At 45.4% G+C, this 20,572-nt stretch overlaps 1 protein-coding gene across 6 annotated transcripts in view; it reads right to left on the bottom strand.

Annotated features, from left to right (window-relative positions):
• The window catches only part of LOC119172207 (hemicentin-2), a 257,298-nt gene that overhangs the window by 46,209 nt on the left and 190,517 nt on the right, over nt 1–20,572 (bottom strand). For all 6 annotated transcript variants that reach the window (XM_075893310.1, XM_075893315.1, XM_075893311.1 and 3 more), the window contains exon 2: nt 116–445. In XM_075893310.1, coding sequence (XP_075749425.1) covers nt 116–445 — 330 coding nt within the window. The remainder of the gene's footprint in view (nt 1–115; nt 446–20,572) is intronic.

Genomic DNA, 20,572 nt, shown 5'->3' with positions numbered 1-20,572 from the left:
GCGTTTTTCAAATTAAAATAATCCAGTAATCCACCTAGGTTCATTAGCGCTAATTGAGGGACACTTTATGGAAGTCACGACGGCACGCAGTCGTCCCTCGCTTCAACGCACTCACCCAGGGTGATGAGGTTGGCGTAGGAGAGGGATGGGCACTTTCCCCTGACGTAGGTGACGTCGCATTTGTACTGGCCCTCGTCGGCCAATCGCAGCGGGAAGATCTCGAGCTGCGCTGTCGAGTTGCGCAGGAAGAAATCGGCCCGGTCCGGGTTGGCCAGCTCCTGGAGCGGCTTCTCCACGTCATTGCTGTACAGGTAGATGCGCTTCCACACGTCGGACACGTTCTTGGTCCACGTGATGAAGTAGACGTTCCCGCAGCGCTTCACGTCCACGTCACAGGGCAGCCGCACCGACTCACCCACCAGGCCAGTCACGGTCGTCTCTTGGCCTGCAAAGAGACCAGTGCTAGTGTTCAGAATAATGTCACAAACTATAGTGGTTTCTACGAGAAAGAATTTTGCCATTCAAGATTTTAGAAGAGGACCAGGATGAGAAGGGAGGAAAGCAAACACAGAGAGATCAACCTGACACCTGACCGGTTCACTGCCCCCACTGTAGGGAAAGCAACGAAAACCTTGAAAGAGAGCGAAGAAGGTATTATCCGTGTACATGTGCGCCTGCCCAATACACTTCACACTTTTTACGAGTGCTCGACTAGCCAGGTCGATTCTTAAAACAGTAATATAGCACGCGTCGCTTCTTTGTTCGATTATGCCTAAGGCCACGATCCCAGGATATTTGCTCCCGAAGGCGATCTGTCGTCTAGCTTCTTCGGCGCATTGCGGTGAACGTCGCGTTCGGTCACAAAGTGATCAGAAAAACAGTATATGTTCTAACGTTGCGTCGCTCTTGTACAGACAAAATCACATTTGTCTACAGTGCTCAGCCACCCACTTCAGCTGCGGTTCTCTGCAGAAATGTGCGAATACAGACGCCTTATTGATACCTTACAAACTTTCTGCTTACTAGGTCCTTGTGATATCATTAAAGCATGAACAGCACTTGGTAGCCGACGGGGAGTAGTAGCAGTGGATAAAAACAGTATCCACAGCCCAGCGCTCCACCACTCTATAGACACAGGTAATTTTGTACGAGTTATATTTGGACTTATTATAAACGACAATGGCTGACCAATGGTCAAGCACACTTACGAAAGCAAGGATTCTGAAGTTCAGTCCTAGTACGCCAACGCCGTAAGCCTTGTTTTTTCAGTTACGGCATTCATTCACTTACAGTAAACAAACAAAAATGATGCCGCTTTCAATACAGTAATTATCTGGGCTTCTTGCTACAGGAACATAAAGGTTATAAAACAAAAACAACGTTAAACAAACGCAATCGCTCTCTTCTAACGAAGCAGTATGCGAGACGAGGCTAGTTGGTAATTCATTTCCAAACAACAGCTTACCAGCCTTATTACTGGAATGCAAAACATACAGCAATTGAAGACGACGACGAAGTGATTCTGGCGTAGAACACTGCTGTCACTGTCTGTAATTTTTCAAAGTTTTTCTGCGACTCTGTGGAAGACACCGTTCCAGTGACTGCGGCGATGGACGTGGATTCGCCTGGGCTTCCACCGCAACCATCGACGTCGTCCGCAGCTACCACGAGAAAGCGTACGGGCCACCCGAGTGATGCCGACAGCGAAGACACGCTGATTTACTCTACGGCCAGCGACGAGAGCTCCGACGAAGGCGACTTCGTGCCTGTGACAAGGCGGCAGCGAAAAAGAAGACTAGTGATGCCGTCTCCAACAACAAGTAAGAATGTGACGATGACGCGAGAGCCCACGACATACACAATTCTGTTTGTGCCGGTCGATGCGGCTCATAGTCTCAACCGGCTCAATCGTCAAGTCACGTCTAGGTTTCTTGAGGAACTCGCCCAGGGAGAGATCGCGGACGTGCGGATCAATGGCCGTAAGAATATCCTCGCCGTAGACGTCACTCAACGAAGCACATTGGAAGTACTGAGCAACGTCAAGATGTTGGATAACATCAATGTTCGCTCATATATACCTGATGGCCGCGACTCTACGGCAGGCGTCATTTACGACGTCGACATTTCCATCAGCGAAAGTGACTTTGCTGCTCTCATCAAACCGGTGTCTGCAGAACCTACTATACTGCAAGCTCGTCGCCTTGGCAAATCACGCTGCGTGAAGCTCGTGTTCAAGGGTGACAGCCTTCCATCGCAAGTCAAGGTCGGACATTTTCGACACACAGTGCGACCCTTCGTACCGAAGCCCCTTCAATGCAGGAAATGTTATAGATTGGGACATGTCAGTGCTGTTTGTACAAACCTGGCTGTGTGCTCGCTATGCTCAGAATCACATAGCGCAGACGCTTGCCAGGCAGAACTTCGAAAATGTCGAAACTGTCATGGCCCTCACGAAGCATCGTCGAAAGATTGCCCAATCATGAAAAAGGAAATGCAAGTGTTGAGGCAAATGGTCCGGGATGGCTCAACTCACAGGGAGGCCGCTGCCCAAGTACGACGCCGGCGGTCTCGTCGCCGGAGGCCCCTGAGGAGACCCAGTGCTGAAGCAAGGATTGAACCTCACCAAACGACCACCGGCATACCACTTCAAGCGTCCAGACACACCGACAACAAATCCTCCAAGCAAGACAAGAGCATCACCGGCTCGCCTGAAGCATGGCCAGTGCTGCCAACGATAGACGCACCGTCTGAGCCACCACATCGCTCGTCTACAATCACTTCGAAACGAGAATGCGGTGATAGTCGCGACAAAGAAATCGTAGCCATGGTAAAGGCCCTTATGAATACCATTCGTATGCTCCTCACTAGCATTGACAGTCCGGCTGCAAAGAGTGCACTTCAGTTAGTTGACGCGCTGAAGCCGGTGCTATCAAGTCTGGAAAGGCACCATGGCTCCGCCTCTGCAAGCCTTTCGTAAAGAGGTCAAAGAAGCTTCGATATTTCAGTGGAATGCCCGAGGCCTCAAGCCCCGCATTTCTGATATACGACAATTTGTGTTCAAAAACCAGTTTCCAATTATTGTTATCTGTGAGCCAAGGCTACACAATGCAATACGACTATCCAGATACGAAGCCTTCAAGTCCGCTACCTGCAACGAACAGAGTAAAGTCATTGTATATATCAGATGTGACCTTACCTATATCGAGCACCGTGTAGCACCTCACGATGACAACCAGTATGTCTGCTTGACAGTTAAACGTAGAGACCTCAATTTCACGCTCGTAGGTGCATATATATCACCTTCGAACCGTTTTGAACCTGAAAGACTACGTGCACTGTTAACAGCCACACCTGGACCATGGATCATCACCGGAGATTTCAACGCTCACCACCCACTATGGGGAAGTCAGAAGACAGACAGTCGCGGAAGGCAAGTATTCTCCTTTGCTCTGGAGCAGCAGCTGCTTTGTGTAAACGACGGAAGCCCAACGTTTCTACGGGGAACGACATACAGCAGCTGCCTTGACTTGACATTTGTGTCACGAAGCCTAAATGGAAAGGTCAAGTGGTTCGCAGACTATGAAACTCATGGAAGCGACCACATACCAACTTATTTGAAGATCAATGGCCTGGAAAGATCGCCAAACTACGACACTTCAACTCGCATCGACTGGACAAAGTTCAGGTCACTGACGGAAAAAAGGTGTCAAGAAAATAAAACGCCTCCTCTTGACACCCTCGAGGATATGATTAGAGGTGCTACTCAAGAATCGACCTATCATATTCAACATACTTCAGATTATTGTCAATATCAAGCGGAATTAGAACGGCTCAGAGCGATCCGTCGTCGCACAGAAAGAAGATATAGGCGCACTAAGTCCATTCACGACTTGAGGGAGGCAAGGCGCCTACAGAAAAAAATTCAGCGGCGAATCATTTCACTTCAATCCTTTCGCTGGAAACATCTGTGCGAATCTTTGGATCCACACAAGCCTTTGACGCAGACATGGAGGATTGTCCGTGGCCTACGAACATCGCCACATCAACATCGCCCCTTCAAGTGTCTTTCTCTCCACCAAGGACGCACCGAAATTGAAGTAGCAGAAGATTTCTGCATGAAAGTTGCCGGTCATGCGTCCACGTGCACCACGCGCCACCTAGAAAACGCTCCAGTTTCCAGAGATTCAAGAATGGACACCTTTTTCTCTCTAGAGGAACTACAAGCGGCCTTGACGGCATGCAAACGATCTTCATCGCCTGGTCCGGATGGGATCACGTACATGGCTCTTTGTAACCTCGGAGAAGCAGCTCGACGGGCCCTTCTATCCGTGTACAACGACTCGTGGAGCAGCGGACTTATCCCTCATTCATGGAAATCCAGCCGCCTCGTCCCTGTGCTTAAACCAGGTAAATCTCCTCTGCACTTGACCTCTTATCGCCCCATCGCGCTTACCAGCTGTTTCGGGAAAGTGATGGAGAGGATGATTTTGACTCGTCTAGAGTGGTACCTGGAGCGCCACGAGGTATACCCTCATGCTATGACGGGCTTTCGGCGTGGGAGGTCCGCAATTGATAACGTTATAGACCTGGTCTCATCTGTTCAGCATCAGAAAAGACTGAAACGTTTATCCGCGGCGTTGTTCTTGGACGTGAAAGGTGCATACGATAACGTATCACATGAAGCCATTCTGGATGTCATGGAAAATGTTGGATTAGGGGGTCGGGTTTACCAATGGATCCACAGCTATCTGAAAGGCAGAACTTTCTTTGTACAGACGGAGAGTGGCACAACAACGCACCATTGCAACCGTCGAGGCGTGCCTCAAGGCGGCGTTCTTAGCCCCACACTTTTCAATCTAGCGCTACTCGACCTGGTTGATGCACTTCCAAAATCTGTCCATCTATCAATATATGCAGATGACATCTGCATCTGGGCGTCAGGCGTAACACGCCTTCATTTGCGTGCCCGGATTCAGAGAGCGGCAAAAATAGCGACAAAGTACCTGGAAGAACGGGGACTACAGCTGTCATCAGAGAAATGCTCGCTTATAGCATTCACGCATAAGGCTATGAGCCCATATGTTATTAAAATCAACGGACACACGATCAACTACGTGAAGACCCACCGATTCCTCGGAGTCATAGTTGATCGCGACCTCTCCTGGAGCCATCACATCGCCCACATGAAAACTAAACTCACCATGATCACCCACGTACTGAGGTTTCTTGCTGGAAAAACGTGGGGTGCATCGGTACAAGCAATGCTCCAACTCTACACTGCTTTGTTCCTCGGTTATATGCGATACAGCTTACCCGTGCTTTGCGGGATCGGAAGAACAAACTTGCGCGTCCTCCAGTCGATCCAAGCCCAAGCCCTGAGGATATGCCTTGGTCTCCCGAGATGCGCATCTACAGCAGCGACAGTCATGATTGCGCGTGATTATCCAGTCAACGCATACATCCGCGTAGACGCTTTGAGAATGCACATAAGACATTTCGCTCGGCTTCCATCTCATCACCTAGCCTCACTTCGAACTTCCAGGCCCCACTCAGCGTTCAGCGCAATTGTAGCTCAGCATTGCGCAGTGCTTCCATTGCACTTCACGCATGCAGCACAGCCGCCGATACCATTATGGTGCCTACACCCACTCAAAGCCCATCTTACAATTCCTGGCATCCAAAATAAGAAAAATTCGTCGCATCTAGCCCTGAAACAGGCCACATTACTTTTCCTGCAAGAGAAGCACAACGGACGCCTTCACATTTACACGGATGGCTCGGTGTCTTCAGTAAGCTCTGCAGGGGCGGTGGTTATTCTCGCGAGGAACATCACAATTAAATTCATGACATCGCATTTGACGTCGTCGACAGCTGCAGAACTTGCAGCCATTCGTGCAGCTCTGGAGTTTATAGTGAAAGAACCTTCGGGAATTTGGTCGATCTTCTCGGACTCGAAGGCATCTCTTCAATGTCTTATATCACCCTTTCGCCATGGACCTAATGAACAGTTAGTAGCTGAAATAAGGCTTCTTCATCACCAAGCAACCGAAAAACAGCACAGCATTGTGTATCAGTGGATACCAGGTCATTGCGGTATATATGGCAATGACCGCGCAGATGAGGCCGCTAGATCTGCACACGATGGTACCCAATACACAGCCATCCCGTTCTCAAGAACCGACGCAGCTACAAGACTTCGTTCGCTTGCACGTGACCTCACACTGGCACAGTGGAACTCGACAGACTTCACAAACGCGCGCCTGCATAGCTTGGATCCCGATCTGCAGCTTCGTCTTCCCCCAAGGATATCTCGAGCTGAGGAGACTCTTCTATGCCGCCTGTGGCTTGGAGTGGCCTTCACGAACGCATACTCTTATCTCATCGGGATGGCCAGCTCTCCTACATGCACTTACTGCAGTTGCGAAGAAACCATCGCGCACCTTCTGTGTGAGTGCACCTATTTCAACGTGCAAAGACAAGAACTCACTGCAGCTCTGGATAGACTAGACAATCGGCCTTTGTCGGAACAAAGGATTCTGGGTCATTGGCCAAGCCCATCCTCAGCCCAAAAGGCTTTGAAAGCTTTGCTGCGCTTTTTGCGGACAACTGGCCTCAGAGACAGACTTTAGTGTCTTATACTTTTTGATGTTGCTTTTCCTCTGTCGTAGTTTTTTTTTTTAATTTCTCCTTCTCTTCGCAGCATTTCTTTTTAACATCTTTCATTCCCCTCACCCCTTTCCCCAGCACAGGGTAGCCAGCCGGTCTAAGAACTGGCTAACCTCCCTGTCTTTCCGCCTAAATTCTCTTCCTCCTTCTTCCTCCATACAGCAATTGATGACGCAGTAAAGGGGAAAAAGCTTTATCTAGGAAAGATGGAAAAGCGGATCACTTGAAATTCGCATCTCTGGAAGTTGAACCCTCCTGGTTGTCGTTTGCTTGGAACCCCGAGTCGTTCTTTTTTTTAAGTTTTTATCGCCTCATCATCACACAATGCGACAAAAAACGTAATATTACAAGTATTGAAATTACACTAACGCGGCGAACGTTTCTAAGAAAAAGCGATCAACGCAACAAAAATATGGTGCTTCTCAATGCACACCACGCAAGAAACACTCGAAATAGATTTCAAACGTAGCATTATAGAAATCATCCTTCACAGAAACGTTCTCCGATCGCAATAAGATCAAAAGACAAAGATTGTTTTGAAATGAGCTCAGAAAATCGAGGTCGCTGGAAGGACTTCAATGAAATAGTCATAGCGCTGGAAACAATACGAAAGCTTTGTGTGCCGTTCACGTGTCCTTTCTTCTTTTTTTTCCGACTGCGTCACGCAAGAAATAAGGAAGAGGCGACTATGATTGATCTCACGAACGAGTGTTCAACGATTCCCAAGACAGCTGTCGAAGAGCGTCTGACAAAGAAAGAGCTGCGAAGAGTAACGAAGAGAGAAAGCGTGGGGAGAAAAAACAAGCGACGCAAAAAAACAAAGAACCGAAGGGTTCGAAAAGAAAGCAATGCTATTGGCATTCGGGTCTGTTCGCATCTTGCTTACTTTTACTAGCTTTTCCATTGGCGAGTTGAAACGTGGCCCGACAGAAGAATAAGGGAGAGGTTCTACCGGCAGCCGCTCGATACACTGTCTTCTCTCTTTTCTCCACTTCATTTTTTTTACTGTCTCTCTCCCTTTTTTTTGTAGATTACTTTGCAGTAGCGCTTTTGCCTTTTCCTCTTTCCCACTTTGCCACGGTGCGCTGTTGCCGCGTGTCTTATTGCTCGCACCGTAAACTGCGAAAAGTCGTTTTTTGGGGGTCTGCGAATTTGTCTTTGGATGATGAATGGCCGTGTCCGGCGCCTGATCACAACCTTCGAACCACCGGGTGCGACTCGCTCTCGCAACTAGCGACGCTCAAGATTAACGTCTTAAACTCACGCCCCTTCGATGCTTGTCGTCGTCTAGCGCTTGATTCTCGAACTGCTTCGGTTCTTTCTCTATTTCTCGGTTTTTGCTTGATAGTTTGTGTTTGTCTCGTCTTATTCCTTTTCTTAATCTTAGTTTTTGCTACTTTCATCAGTCTCTCCCTCTCTTTATCTATCTGGTTCAACGTTCATTGCCGCCTAACAAAGAAACAAAAAGAGATGCGATCCGCCCAGGAGATGCCACGGGAGGCAGAAAATAAAGCCACGACATCAGTTTTTTCTCCTTCTATGTTGCTTACTTTCAGCACCTTAAAAACGATCAATTCCACAGGCTCAGAGCCTAATCCGTTGTCATTATGAGGCCAATGTTTGCCCAGTGCTTCAGATTGAAATAACTGCAGATAAAGTAACCCGTTTATCAAAAGAATCAAGCAAATCATTAAAGAAAAGTTTAACCGCGTTTTCTTCTTTTTTTTCATACCAAGTGCTTTAGGAATATGGAAATTCAGTATAAAGATGCCAGAAAATATACTCAAGCTGTCACATAGTAGGTGCATATAAACATCCACTTTTTTATCTTACACGCTTGAATTCATCCAGACGTTTATAAACCAAGCGTCATTGTTTGAAAGTTTGAGAATGCTCGAGAACTGTGCAAGTAAGATGTAGTGGCAAAAAATTGTCTGATTGAATTGATGAAGACGTGAATACTTAATTTCTTCTACTTATTCAAATAACCTCCAGGATAGTTGCCTTAGTAATCCAAGTCGTATTCTAGGAAAGAGCACTGAACAAACCCGTGTGGTGCATTTCGCACAGTTTGGTGGAGTAGGCGCCTCAACTGCTATATTGTACGGTACAGGGCAGTTGTAAAACATCCATGTGAGATTATTACTACAGTTCATAAGCCTAATCGATCCTTCCGCACGCTGAACAACGTGCCATTACTGCGGCTCGACCACCCAACACAATCATGCATTGCGTTACCCCTCTGGCTTGGTTGCCCAGCATACTGCAGGCCGGGGCATCACTTCAGCGGTTGAATTCCTGATTGACCCGTATGCATGTGATCGGCCTTAAACACACCCACATAAAAGTGCCTACTGAATTTATTGCGTGGTCCTCAGGGTAATGACGCCATTTATATCCTGTGTTGATAGCCAGTGGCCTTCGTCTTTTTTGAGAGCTCACGCTGATGAGCTACAGACCTATTGCATGTTTTAAACAGTGGTAGGTGTCATCGACATACTGGGGTGCTCCTAGCGACGTGGCAGCGTAGGGTCTGCCCAGCTCAAAGAAAGCTCACCACAATTCTTTACAATCTAATGACAACTGTCACAGATGCTGCAAAGCTGCCTCCGAGCACAGCGCGTCAGGGAGCCCCCCGCACATCACGACGCGTAGCTCCGCCCAGCCCAAAGCTCGCCACCACCTTTTATTGTACCAACAGAGAGCCTTCCGCACGTGCGCGGGAGGATCTCCACCACGTTGCGCTCGGAGGCAGCTTTGCAGCAGCTGTGTCAGTTGTCACTAGATCGTAAAGAATGGTGGCGAGCTTTGGGCTGGGCGGAGCCTACGTGCCACGACGTCGCTACAAGCGCCCCAGTGCGGCGACAGCACCTACCCCTGTTTAGAAACATGGAGTTCGTCAATACCATGTTTTCATGCCTTTCATAAGCTACTATACCCCTAATCCTTCTTTGACCTTAATCTTTAAGCCTTCTCTCCCGTGTACAGCGTGGTCGTCAAGAGCATTCAGGAAACTGCTGGCAAGTGCTTACTAGTTCATTATTCTTTCAAACTACTCCCAACACACATGGAAGGGGCTGTTTCGAGTAATTCGCGCTCTCAACGTTGGGAATCTTAGTGCTTCTTGAATCAAGCAAAAGCACACATACTTCGGATGTTTTCTTTTTTGGAACTGAATTTCAGCGTTTTAGGAAATGGCCCCCTCATAAATATTTGTTTTGGAAAAATCTTCTCATCAACGCCTTGACGATATAAATTCTAATCAATGTGCGCTTTGTATTCGTGCTCAGAATTATTAATCAGTCTTATGCACCAAGTATATCTCTGATGGCTCCAATGTAGAAGAATGTATAGTTTTTCTATAGCAGCAACATAAAGAGGCTGAAACGACCCATTTATTCTCAGTATTTTCACATGAGATTGCTTAAAAATGCATATCCGATGGTTACACCATCTTAGTAAGCGTGCTCCCACAAAGCAAGTGTGTAAATAGGTCAATTGAATTGGTCGTGACCACTGCCGATATTAAAAGTGTGTTATAAACATTATCTGTTTTTAGCCATTATCACTGCATCAATCTGCAAGTTCAGCCCCCATTTAAACATTGCAGAAACGAAGTTGCTGACCGTTCGAAAGCGCTCTTCCCAGAGATGTTCGTTAGTATATATCTCCTATTTGCCTGTCTTCCTTTACCTCTCTCTATTTTCTTTATTCAAAATTTTTCCCTGTGTTCACTCATATATTAGCACAGTGTGGTAAAAGAGATTTTCTGCTCTGGTTGACATCTTTGATGTATCTATTTTTTTAATCCCCCCTCTATTGTACAATATGTCTGCCCCATTGCGAAATAATACTTTTCTGGCGGTATCTTCTGTTCAGTTTACTGTTTCGTTTATTACAGAACGAACACACGAAAATGCCCATATTAATGGTATGCGAACGCCTTCCCTCCATTTGACGTTGTTTTCTGCAATTCTGCTGTTCTAGTCAAATCAAGTTTCCAGGCAAAAAAGAATGTAACAAAATACTGCGTCGAAAAAACAATGGCCTGCCGAAGGGCCTTGCGAATTTAGGGCATCGCATCAACGGCAGCAGGCGCGGAGGCATTTGGCGCGCCTCCAAAGTATCAAGGGAGGTGGGAAAAAATGCAACGTAGCCCACGGCACGTTGTCGCGAAAAATGAGACCATAAAAGGTCGGCGAATGGGCTGCACACCACAGATTGTGCTTATGTGCCACGTTTTCGTGCAGGCCTCAAAAAGAGTCAGAAACGGTGTACACAAGAAAACAGGAGAGTGAGAAAAACCTCTGTGGTTTTAGGCAACATCATTTCCGCAAGACTGCAAGGGCACTTTTCATTTCATTTCCCTTCTTTCCTGCCTTCGCTCATTGACGACCTCTTGATGTTTCATTCGAATGGTGCTGACTGCAGTGAAGTAGAATGTGGAGCGAAAAAGCCCGGCTGACTGTGATGTACTTAACCGGTACCTGAATAGAATAAATACATGCTGGCTATTGATTCAGTTGTAGTAGTTATTGTTTGTATTCTTGCTAATATTACTGCTGTTGTCGCCGGTGCTCCTGCTGCGCTACTGATAATAATTAAGATGGTGAAGATTAAGATGATGATGATGAAGCTTATGATGAGAGAAAAAAACTATATCATTCAAATTATTGATAATGATTACAATGTTGTTGTCCACATATATTCAAATATTCGGCAAATGCCATTGTGTAATTATCCAAAATTGTTATTTCGTGAGCAGACCAAAATCAAATAGCAATAGATGTGCTTAATATTTATAAGCAGTTTGAAAATAACAGCCACACCATAAAGAACAATGAAGACTGTCCGTTAATGGTCATTCCTCTTCATTAATGAAGCAGCAAGTACCGCCTTTAAATATATTGCAACAACAAACAAATCAGTTACAAGAAAGAGCAAGCCTTCACTTTTTGAGGATGCGATTTCGTAGTTTCTCGATCAGCTGGTGATAAAGAGAGACTCACAAAATATATTTACAATACCCGTTCATTTGCTCTTTCTATAAATTGTGCAACGAACTTTGAATAAACCCAGTGAGAGTGATATTTGTTATTCATTGCACTCTAAAATTTCAAATAAATAGAATATACATTCATACAAAGTCACGTTGAGTATACAGTCAAAATTAACATATGGCTGGTTGCCACAATTTCGTGGAGAAAATGAAAGAACTTTTCCGCTGCTGCTCTTCTTAACAAAGTACAGTGCAGCCACTTTATTCTGTTTAAACGTTTCGGCCAGTCATTTGAGACTGGCCGAAACTCAAACACATGGGATTTCATAAGAAACAAATATTGTTTCACCGCGCGTTTTATATACCCCTCCGTCCTCTTTTTCAGCTTAGGGAAAAATGGGGGGGGGGAGAAACGGAGCATTCTCATGGTCAGGAGAGCTACATGGACGATGAAATGTATTTATTTCATATTTGATAGAATTAACAAACAATAAGATGACTGAAAACCTTACATTACACATACAGCAATACGAGCACAAGAGTAAGGTAATCTGCGTCGTGCCGCTTCAAATTGTGTTACTGTTTCTGCTCCTGAGCGACCTGTTTTCGGTTTCATAAATCTAATTTTACGAAGGCGCTTTGTCCCGTCAGCATTCCGTTGCAGATCGCCGAATTTCCTTACCTGCCAGGAGCACGACATAAAAACTAGATAAAGCAGAAATGCAGTCTATCTTTCTCTTTTTCATTTTTTTTCTTTCTACTGCGCTATAAATCGTAACTAATCGCTGCAGTGCACATATGGGACAACCTGGTACCCTGCGCTTCTTCTTTTTCCTGCGTCTTATCGCTATTGTCTCAACAAACACTAAGCAATCGAATCATACTTTACATAATCACCACTACTTCCGAAAGAGAGAAGCGCGAGCTTGCTTCTTTTTTTTTTGTCGCGCTAATTCTTTTCTGGTTATATGACACTAATTCTGGAGCATCTCCCTCTCTCCTTACTCTCTCTCGAAATATTCGCCTCGCACAGTGTGGCCGGCCGCAGTTTCATCCAAGTGCAGGACGAACCAACTTTGTCTCGAAGCGCGGCACGCTTTTTTCGCCGTGAGAACAAAATTAATCTCTCTCTGAGCATCCATTCGTCTTCTTTTCGTTGTGTGATCTCGTACCTCTTTGTTTCTTCCGGACCCCCGTCACTCCTTGCCTCCACTCTTTCTCTCGCTAACCTCCCTCTTCGCGTTTGCCTTCACTCAGCCGAATTAATCGTCGCGCTTTTCTGCTTCCGCTGCGCGTCTTGAAGGAATTTTTCCGTCTGTGTGCTGGGCCAAACACATTAGTTCCTCGTTCAGACCTTCGCCGGCTGCTCCAAGACACGCAGTTTCTCCTCTTTTCTAGGCTCTTTACACATTTCGTGTTCTCTCTGGGGTGAAAGAATACAAAAGGATCATTGAACCACGCGAGGAAAATTGGATTTAAAGAGCCAGGCCGTCTGAGCATAATCCAAACATGGCCCGCCTTCGAGAAATCCCGAGGACGCGCTCAGGCGTCGAGGTCTTTTTCACTACTGGGCCGCACCACGTTCTTCACTTCCCCTATTTCTGAGAGATCTGCTCTGTCACCGTAAACAAAATTGTATTATGAGGCTCATATTTTCTGTGCATATTTTTTTCCGCGTCGTTTAATACGCATTACACGAGGGACATCAAGGTTGCAATATTAAAACACGTTCATTTGTATCTAAATATGTCTCGCTGAACAAGTATGAATATTTAGGAAAACTCCAAGTCTGCAGCGTGCAATCGTATATTGAATAATCTTCTGTTTAAAGAGACAGAACGAGAGACTGTGCTTCAAAAGTAGCTCTCTGTGGACCCCGAGATGCAGAAAATCATCTGACACGTTTCAGCAATTTTTTTTAATAATAACTCCTTCTTCCTACTGACTGTGCTGTAACAATCTTCTGTACGAAAGCTTTTCGAAGAATATGCGTTGTCTATGTCGTTCCCTACGTGAAGGAAACACGGGACATTCGAATGACGAAATTCACCCACATCTGTTGCGCGATACAATTTTTGCTTGTGAAAGTGAGCATTCGCACGGCTTGTCATGAGCTAGCAAATATACATATACATATACATATACGTGTGTGTGTGTGTGTGTGTGTGTGTGTGTGTGTGTGTGTGTGTGTGTGTGTGTGTGTGTGTGTGTGTGTGTGTGTGTGTGTGTGTGTGTGTGTGTGTGTGTGTGTGTGTGTGTGTGTGTGTGTGTGTGTGTGTGTGTGTGTGTGTGTGTGTGTGTGTGTGTGTGTGTGTGTGTGTGTGTGTGTGTGTGTGTGTGTGTGTGTGTGTGTGTGTGTGTGTGTGTGTGTGTGTGTGTGTGTGTGTGTGTGTGTGTGTGTGTGTGTGTGTGTGTGTGTGTGTGTGTGTGTGTGTGTGTGTGTGTGTGTGTGTGTGTGTGTGTGTGTGTGTGTGTGTGTGTGTGTGTGTGTGTGTGTGTGTGTGTGTGTGTGTGTGTGTGTGTGTGTGTGTGTGTGTGTGTGTGTGTGTGTGTGTGTGTGTGTGTGTGTGTGTGTGTGTGTGTGTGTGTGTGTGTGTGTGTGTGTGTGTGTGTGTGTGTGTGTGTGTGTGTGTGTGTGTGTGTGTGTGTGTGTGTGTGTGTGTGTGTGTGTGTGTGTGTGTGTGTGTGTGTGTGTGTTGATGCAACGTTGCCGTATAACACATTTAAGTATGCAACACAATATTAAGTTCTTTCTTTGTTTTGTCTCACAATAATATTTTCTTTGTAAATATCTATGCATTGGTAATTCATGATTTATATACAGACAGCACGATATCACTCATTTTTTTTAATGTTTAAGCACCTTTTTGCAAGAACAAGATACTCTTGCAGCTATTGTGAAACAGCGCCATATGCGTATGTGCGATTATGCCCACAGGATTTGGTTAGTAATAGGTACGTACATTCAACAGTGAATAAACAAATAACACGTTGCATGCTACACTACATCGAAAATAAAGTTATTTTAGTGTCCTTTTTCTGTGAAGACTGTTACAAAAATAGTTATCTTTGTTATGCCTGTCTTTCACGCCTTCAAATATTTGGTGCTTACTGCGCATTCATTATTTCAATACTAGTATTTGATTGCCTTGAAGGACACAGAGAAATAGAGCGGCCATCGGGCTTTCATTTCTATTACGCAACAGGCAATATAAGTATTTTGCTTTATTTACAGTACGTCAGCAAGATGTCTCGCATGCTTTTGAAAAAACGGACTAATCGAGGCGATTGCGTTTATTCCATTACAAAGCATCGCTTTTTCGTTAAAACTGCCCTCTTTAAATCTAAGTCCCTTTCGAAACATTTTATTCTTCTCAGTTTGTTATTATTTTCTACTGCTGCAACGCCTGAAAAGCAGGCTGCGACACATCAGTCGAGGCCGGCAACTTAGCTACTCTTTCATATATAACTTCGAGTCTCGAGGACCAGGTATAGCTGGTGAACTGGCCTCGGCTATCAATGCAAGCCGACGGCTACAAGAAGTAAGATAGCCGCCAGTCTACAGGCATGATATCTTACATAACGATGACTCAATTCTTTATTCATTCAGGCAATGCATTTAAAGTCTAATCTCAAACACGAACACAAGAAAGTCTTCACTGAGTTCGACAGCAATTCTTCCGACAATGCTGCGTGCGGTAAGAGTCCTTATGTTGACGATAAGCTGAATGTTATGTGCAGCACACATGAGTGGGGGTAGAGCTTAGTGGCTTACCTGAGACCACTTTCATGCTACTGTCAAGAGTAGGTTTTATCTAGATAAGCGGTAAACATGCCGAACTCTGCAAGACGTTATAATTTAGGTACACGGCAAGACATCCACCATTCATTGTAATGCTGCTGAGTTAGTGTAGCGCGAAGGTAGGTAATGTTACTAGAGAACATTTTCCCATTTTTACCATTTGTTTTCTTGCGATGTAGGGTCTTTTCAGTGAGAAAAAAAAGGAAAGCAATTCCTAGTAAGGGTGTCAAGCCAAGCGGTGAAATGGAATGCATGTTCGGCACCAAGTTGTTTTCTGGCGGGGATATAATAATGACTGGGACATTTTCACCTGCCTCCCTGTAGCCTTGTTAAAATATGAAGAGAGAACGAAGTACAAAAAAGGCAAACATGGCCTCCGCATCAAGACACCGAAGCGAGATTCCAGAGCACGGCCTGGAATACTGTTCGGCGATCCGAAGACTCCTAGACAGGCACCAAAATGTTCGCCGTAAGACGACTTCGCGCTGGAACACCGTTACCCGTTCCCAATGTTCCGGAACGGACATTTCTTTGCCTTGCTCCTGCATGCTTTCTACTCGACGCGTTCCGGTGCATTTAGCGCTACACCCACAAAAAGCATGCTCACAAAAAGCGCACTACCAGCGAATGCAAATTTTGTAGTAATAGAACCACGTCGTTTCTCTATTTTCCCGTTCTGAGAACTCCGGGACGACCAAGGGATATGCCATTAAAACTTGTAGAACCCCAGGCACTGGTGTTCGCTCTCACCACTTCCATTAAATGCAAGAAAAAAATTGCTCTTGATAGCTATACGAAAGGCTAAACGGTCGACTGTCCACTTTTCCAACGCAGCTCATTACGAAGAGTGCCACATTTCACGAATACTGTTCATGTAGGAACTTGCGTATAGCCATAGAATAACATGCTTTCTGTGCCCATTTTGTAGACTATTTGATCCCTTCTGGTTTTACTGAAGCAACGTAATGACACCGACACCGTTTGTAGCATCGACGAACGGGAAAAATTGCCCCTATTCCTCGCTAAATTGGGGGGTCGTATTACGCCACCTGATGTAAGACGAAGGCATATCGGACACTAAAGGCTCACGGAGCCAATGAACTGGAGCTACGTCGTGACGATAAATAAAGTGCTTGCCGGTCTCCCAGTGTATGTCGAGTAACTCAACAGCTGGAATGTGCTCCACAACACCCAATGGGGCGTTGTGGTATGTCACTCTTGAGATAGTAACGCCATCTCCCGTGTTATGGTCACTGAAGTGAAATGGTGTTTCGGTAAAACGTCGAACTGTGCTCCTGTAAATTGGGCTTCTGACCCCTCGAATCGTGACATGAGACTCAACATCGGGTCATAGGAGGCATTAAGGCACGCCGTTTAATGGTTTAAATCGGAAGTAGGAAGGCCGGACCACACGTAACCATTGCAGAGCGTCAGCGAGTGTCTTTTGGACGTGGAACTCCGCCCTCTCCTATATGGAGGTGGAGGGCACCTAGGTTCGCGTAGTCACGCGCCCTCTTCAGTTCTAGTGCTTTGACCAGTGCGTAGTTACGTGCTGAAGCACTAGAACGGGTAGGTATCGTCGTGTCTCAACGCTCATTCATGTCTTTACTGCGCATAACGTACCACGACGTCTTGTTCTAGCCAATCAGTAAACTTGCAATTATCTAGGCACTAAAATTTATAAACCTAATCGCGAGTTCATACTGACTCATGTCGAAAAAAAGTCGACAGTAGCTTATCCTCAAGTTACTATGCACAAAATTGTAAATAATGGGTGACCACATGCCAGTAGACAGACTGGCTGCCGTTCGTACGGTGACGGCGAAATGCACAGCGCGTCGTACCGTTTTCGTTTCGAGATCGATCATCATTGCTCCCTTCTACTGCGGCCTGTCCGGCCGGAGGGCTTCTTCTCGAGGCTTTGTTGGAGTACCCGGATCGGAGATGGCTGGGTGGAGGCCCGGCTTTCGGGCGATAGATTAATCACGCGAAGTGGCCAGGTATAAACGAAGACGAAGATTAATAGCCCTGAGTGCGCCCGCAAAAGCACCCGAGAGCCTCAAACTCTGAGACCTCCGCGCTGGAGGCAACTCGTTTTACGGCGGGCGCTATCATTATGGCATCGGAAGTCGACATTGGCTTTTTTTTTCTTCCAAAGTGCAACTAGAGCCGCGTGCTTTTTTCTTAGAATAAAAAAGCTAATTGCTTTCTAAAAGACAGTCACTTCCACGTTTTTTTTTTCAGCGACACGGCTTTTTCTTACCTTCCTGTCGAATTAGAAAGATGATAAATGACGGAGTGTGGTGGACTTCTTCGCTTGCCGGAGACCTTAGTAATGAAGGTCGCATCGTTTCTTTTCAGGAACGTATTCCTGTATTGAAACAAAGTTTGCAGAGTCAACTGCCGCTAAGCTGACTCCTGTGGAAAAATTGGAGCACATAGTAAGGCTAAGGCCCCCTATTTCATGCGACTTTAGTTCTCCTGGCCTAACCAAAAAGGGTGTTTCGAAGTATCAGACTTGATGTTACAACAAAAAGAACATCTAAATCTGTAGGCGACAAACACCTAATGCGTTCGAATGATTGTAGTGCTATAGTTATCTATCTCTCTTTTTTATACATCTGTGATTTAGAGCTCACCTGTCCCTTACTTTGGATATTTTTTTTATCTGTCTTCTTGAATCTGACTGACTGAACAAAGGCGGAAAGAGAGAGAGAAGTAAACACAGGGGAAAAAAAGTGGCCATACAAAAACGAAAGCTTGTTTCGTTTGTAAATGTGAAACCTTTCTTTGCGTGCTATAACCATTTTCGGCGTCTACCTGCGTATCTATCTATCTATCTATCTATCTATCTATCTATCTATCTATCTATCTATCTATCCGCTTACGTTTGGGTGTTCTCGTGGTCACCTCTTTAACTTGGCGTGAACCAAAATTAGCATGGTAGGATAAGATGGTTTGACGAATATGACGCGCTGCTAAAGACAATAATAATGTTGCGATCCCGTCGTTTACGTCGTCAAACATTTTCCGCCAGACAGTGGCACATACCAACAGGTGGGTGTGTGCCGCTAATATGCGGGTATGTGCCACAGGTGATTGACACCTATAAATGAACTTGTTGTTGGGCTAGTTGATACAACAATACTAAAAGTTAATTCTAGCGCGAACACATGACACAATCACACACACGCACACATCCAGACATAAAACACACACTTATGATTTATTATTAGCTCAAAGGCTTGAATATATACATGACACATATGCGCACTAACACCATAGAAGGCCAACAGCATACATTATCAGTACATACAGTTAATCAATGTCACGGCCTCGAAGCAATAAACTGGAATTCACTTGGTAACAACGATAGCGAAGGGGCGCTTACACAGTGATCTTTATTTTTTTTTCAATGAAACAGGCCTCTAGCACTTCACGTGCTGTTTTCTTTGCACTTTTGGGTGCGAGTGATTTTGTCGTGTGTTCGCGCTCGAATGAACTTTTAGAAAAATTAACACTTAGTTTCTATCCAGGAATGACGAAAACACACATGAGCCATTTTAACGCATGAGCGTCAAGAAAAACCTGACATCAGCAGCGTTCACCCGACGAATGCAAAGAAATAATGTCAAGGTCCTAGGGGGATTTAACGCAAGCATTCTCCGTGGCAACGAAGCATTCCACAACAGAACCACACCAGGCCTTGGAACTGCTTTTCAAATAGACCGCAATTTCCGGAGCCCTTCAATACGGCGTCTCTCATAATCATAATGGTGGTTTTGGGACGTTAAACCCCACATATCAATCAATCAATATCAAGTAGACCGTAATATTCGTGAAACGTCAATTGTGGTCCCAGTGCTGGCTATCTGATTTTATAAAGCTTAGATATGTACTCCTTTAATACAGCCGTCACGTCGGGTTAACGTCAAATATGGTTGGTCGCCGCGCGCTTGATTTTGTTTATGCAGGAATGTCCAGGCCTGCCATGCTCGCGAGCACTAGCACATCATATCAGCTTATTGTTTCTGGTGTTGCTAATGCGCATGTTCCAGTTGCCATTGTTGCGGAAGTGCAAACAACAGGTTATATAAATATCTGCAATTCTCTAAATTTGTGTGCAACATTTATACATATATTTAGCGTCAATTTAATAGCAGGCAATTAATAAATATTTACAGCATGGTCACCTTCCCTCCGCATGCTTCGCATAACGTTGATTCCCAAGTTACGTGGTATCTACTGAAATTTTTAAATTACGAGGCTATAGTTGCTCTCACAAGTTGAGGAATTACTGGCTCACTGCAAAGGTACCCAGCACAGCCCTGCAAGTGTTTAAATAAATAACTTTTCAAATTAGAATTTTCCGACAAAAACTGGGCCACGCAACGTGCGATGCAATGAAAATTGATAGGTACCTAAAGAACCTCATTGAGCTCCGTATTCCTACTCCAACATAATCGTTACGTCACGTTTTCCTTAACCTTCTGTTCCATCTACACGCGTTATAACGGCACAAAAATGGTAACAAGGTAAAAAGGAGAAGATTAGTTCGAGAATGCTGGCCTGGTTTGTTTATTAGGCGCACTAACGCTTAGTGCGCGAAACGTACACAGTATCCCCTCACAGGCAACTGAAAAAAAATATGCGTTTCAGTAGCTCTAGCTATGAAATTCAATATACCGCAAAAACACCTCACAACACCCCAACTTCTCTTATTTTCGCAATTATAGAAGTTGTGTCTCCAGGAACAATAAAATAGTTGCGCATTCAGGCGGGTATGAAATCAGCCATGATTACTACTACTAGCGGTTCCTAATAGCTGTAGATGTCTGCAACGTCTGTTCATTGTTCGCTACCCAACGAGACAAACAGTGCAGGGGGGAGGGGAGTGGCGTAAGGGGCATCGACACTTATGTTTATTTACTTCGTCCTCTCAAGTCCTCTTCTGTTTTTGCGTGTGTGTTTTTAAGCACGTCATCATTTCTTTTTTGTCTGTGTGCGCGTGTGTTTTGCGTTGCAAGCACATCACACGCAAAATAGTCTTCCGCTGTCGCTTCGAGCCGACAAACAGCGAGCGGCCAAATCGACACGGACAAAAA

This window comes from Rhipicephalus microplus, chromosome 4 (assembly GCF_043290135.1).
Source record: "Rhipicephalus microplus isolate Deutch F79 chromosome 4, USDA_Rmic, whole genome shotgun sequence".
In the NCBI taxonomy this organism is placed as follows: domain Eukaryota; kingdom Metazoa; phylum Arthropoda; class Arachnida; order Ixodida; family Ixodidae; genus Rhipicephalus; species Rhipicephalus microplus.
The sequence above is the reverse complement of the archived record's forward strand: the minus strand, read 5'-3'. Positions and strand labels throughout refer to the sequence as shown.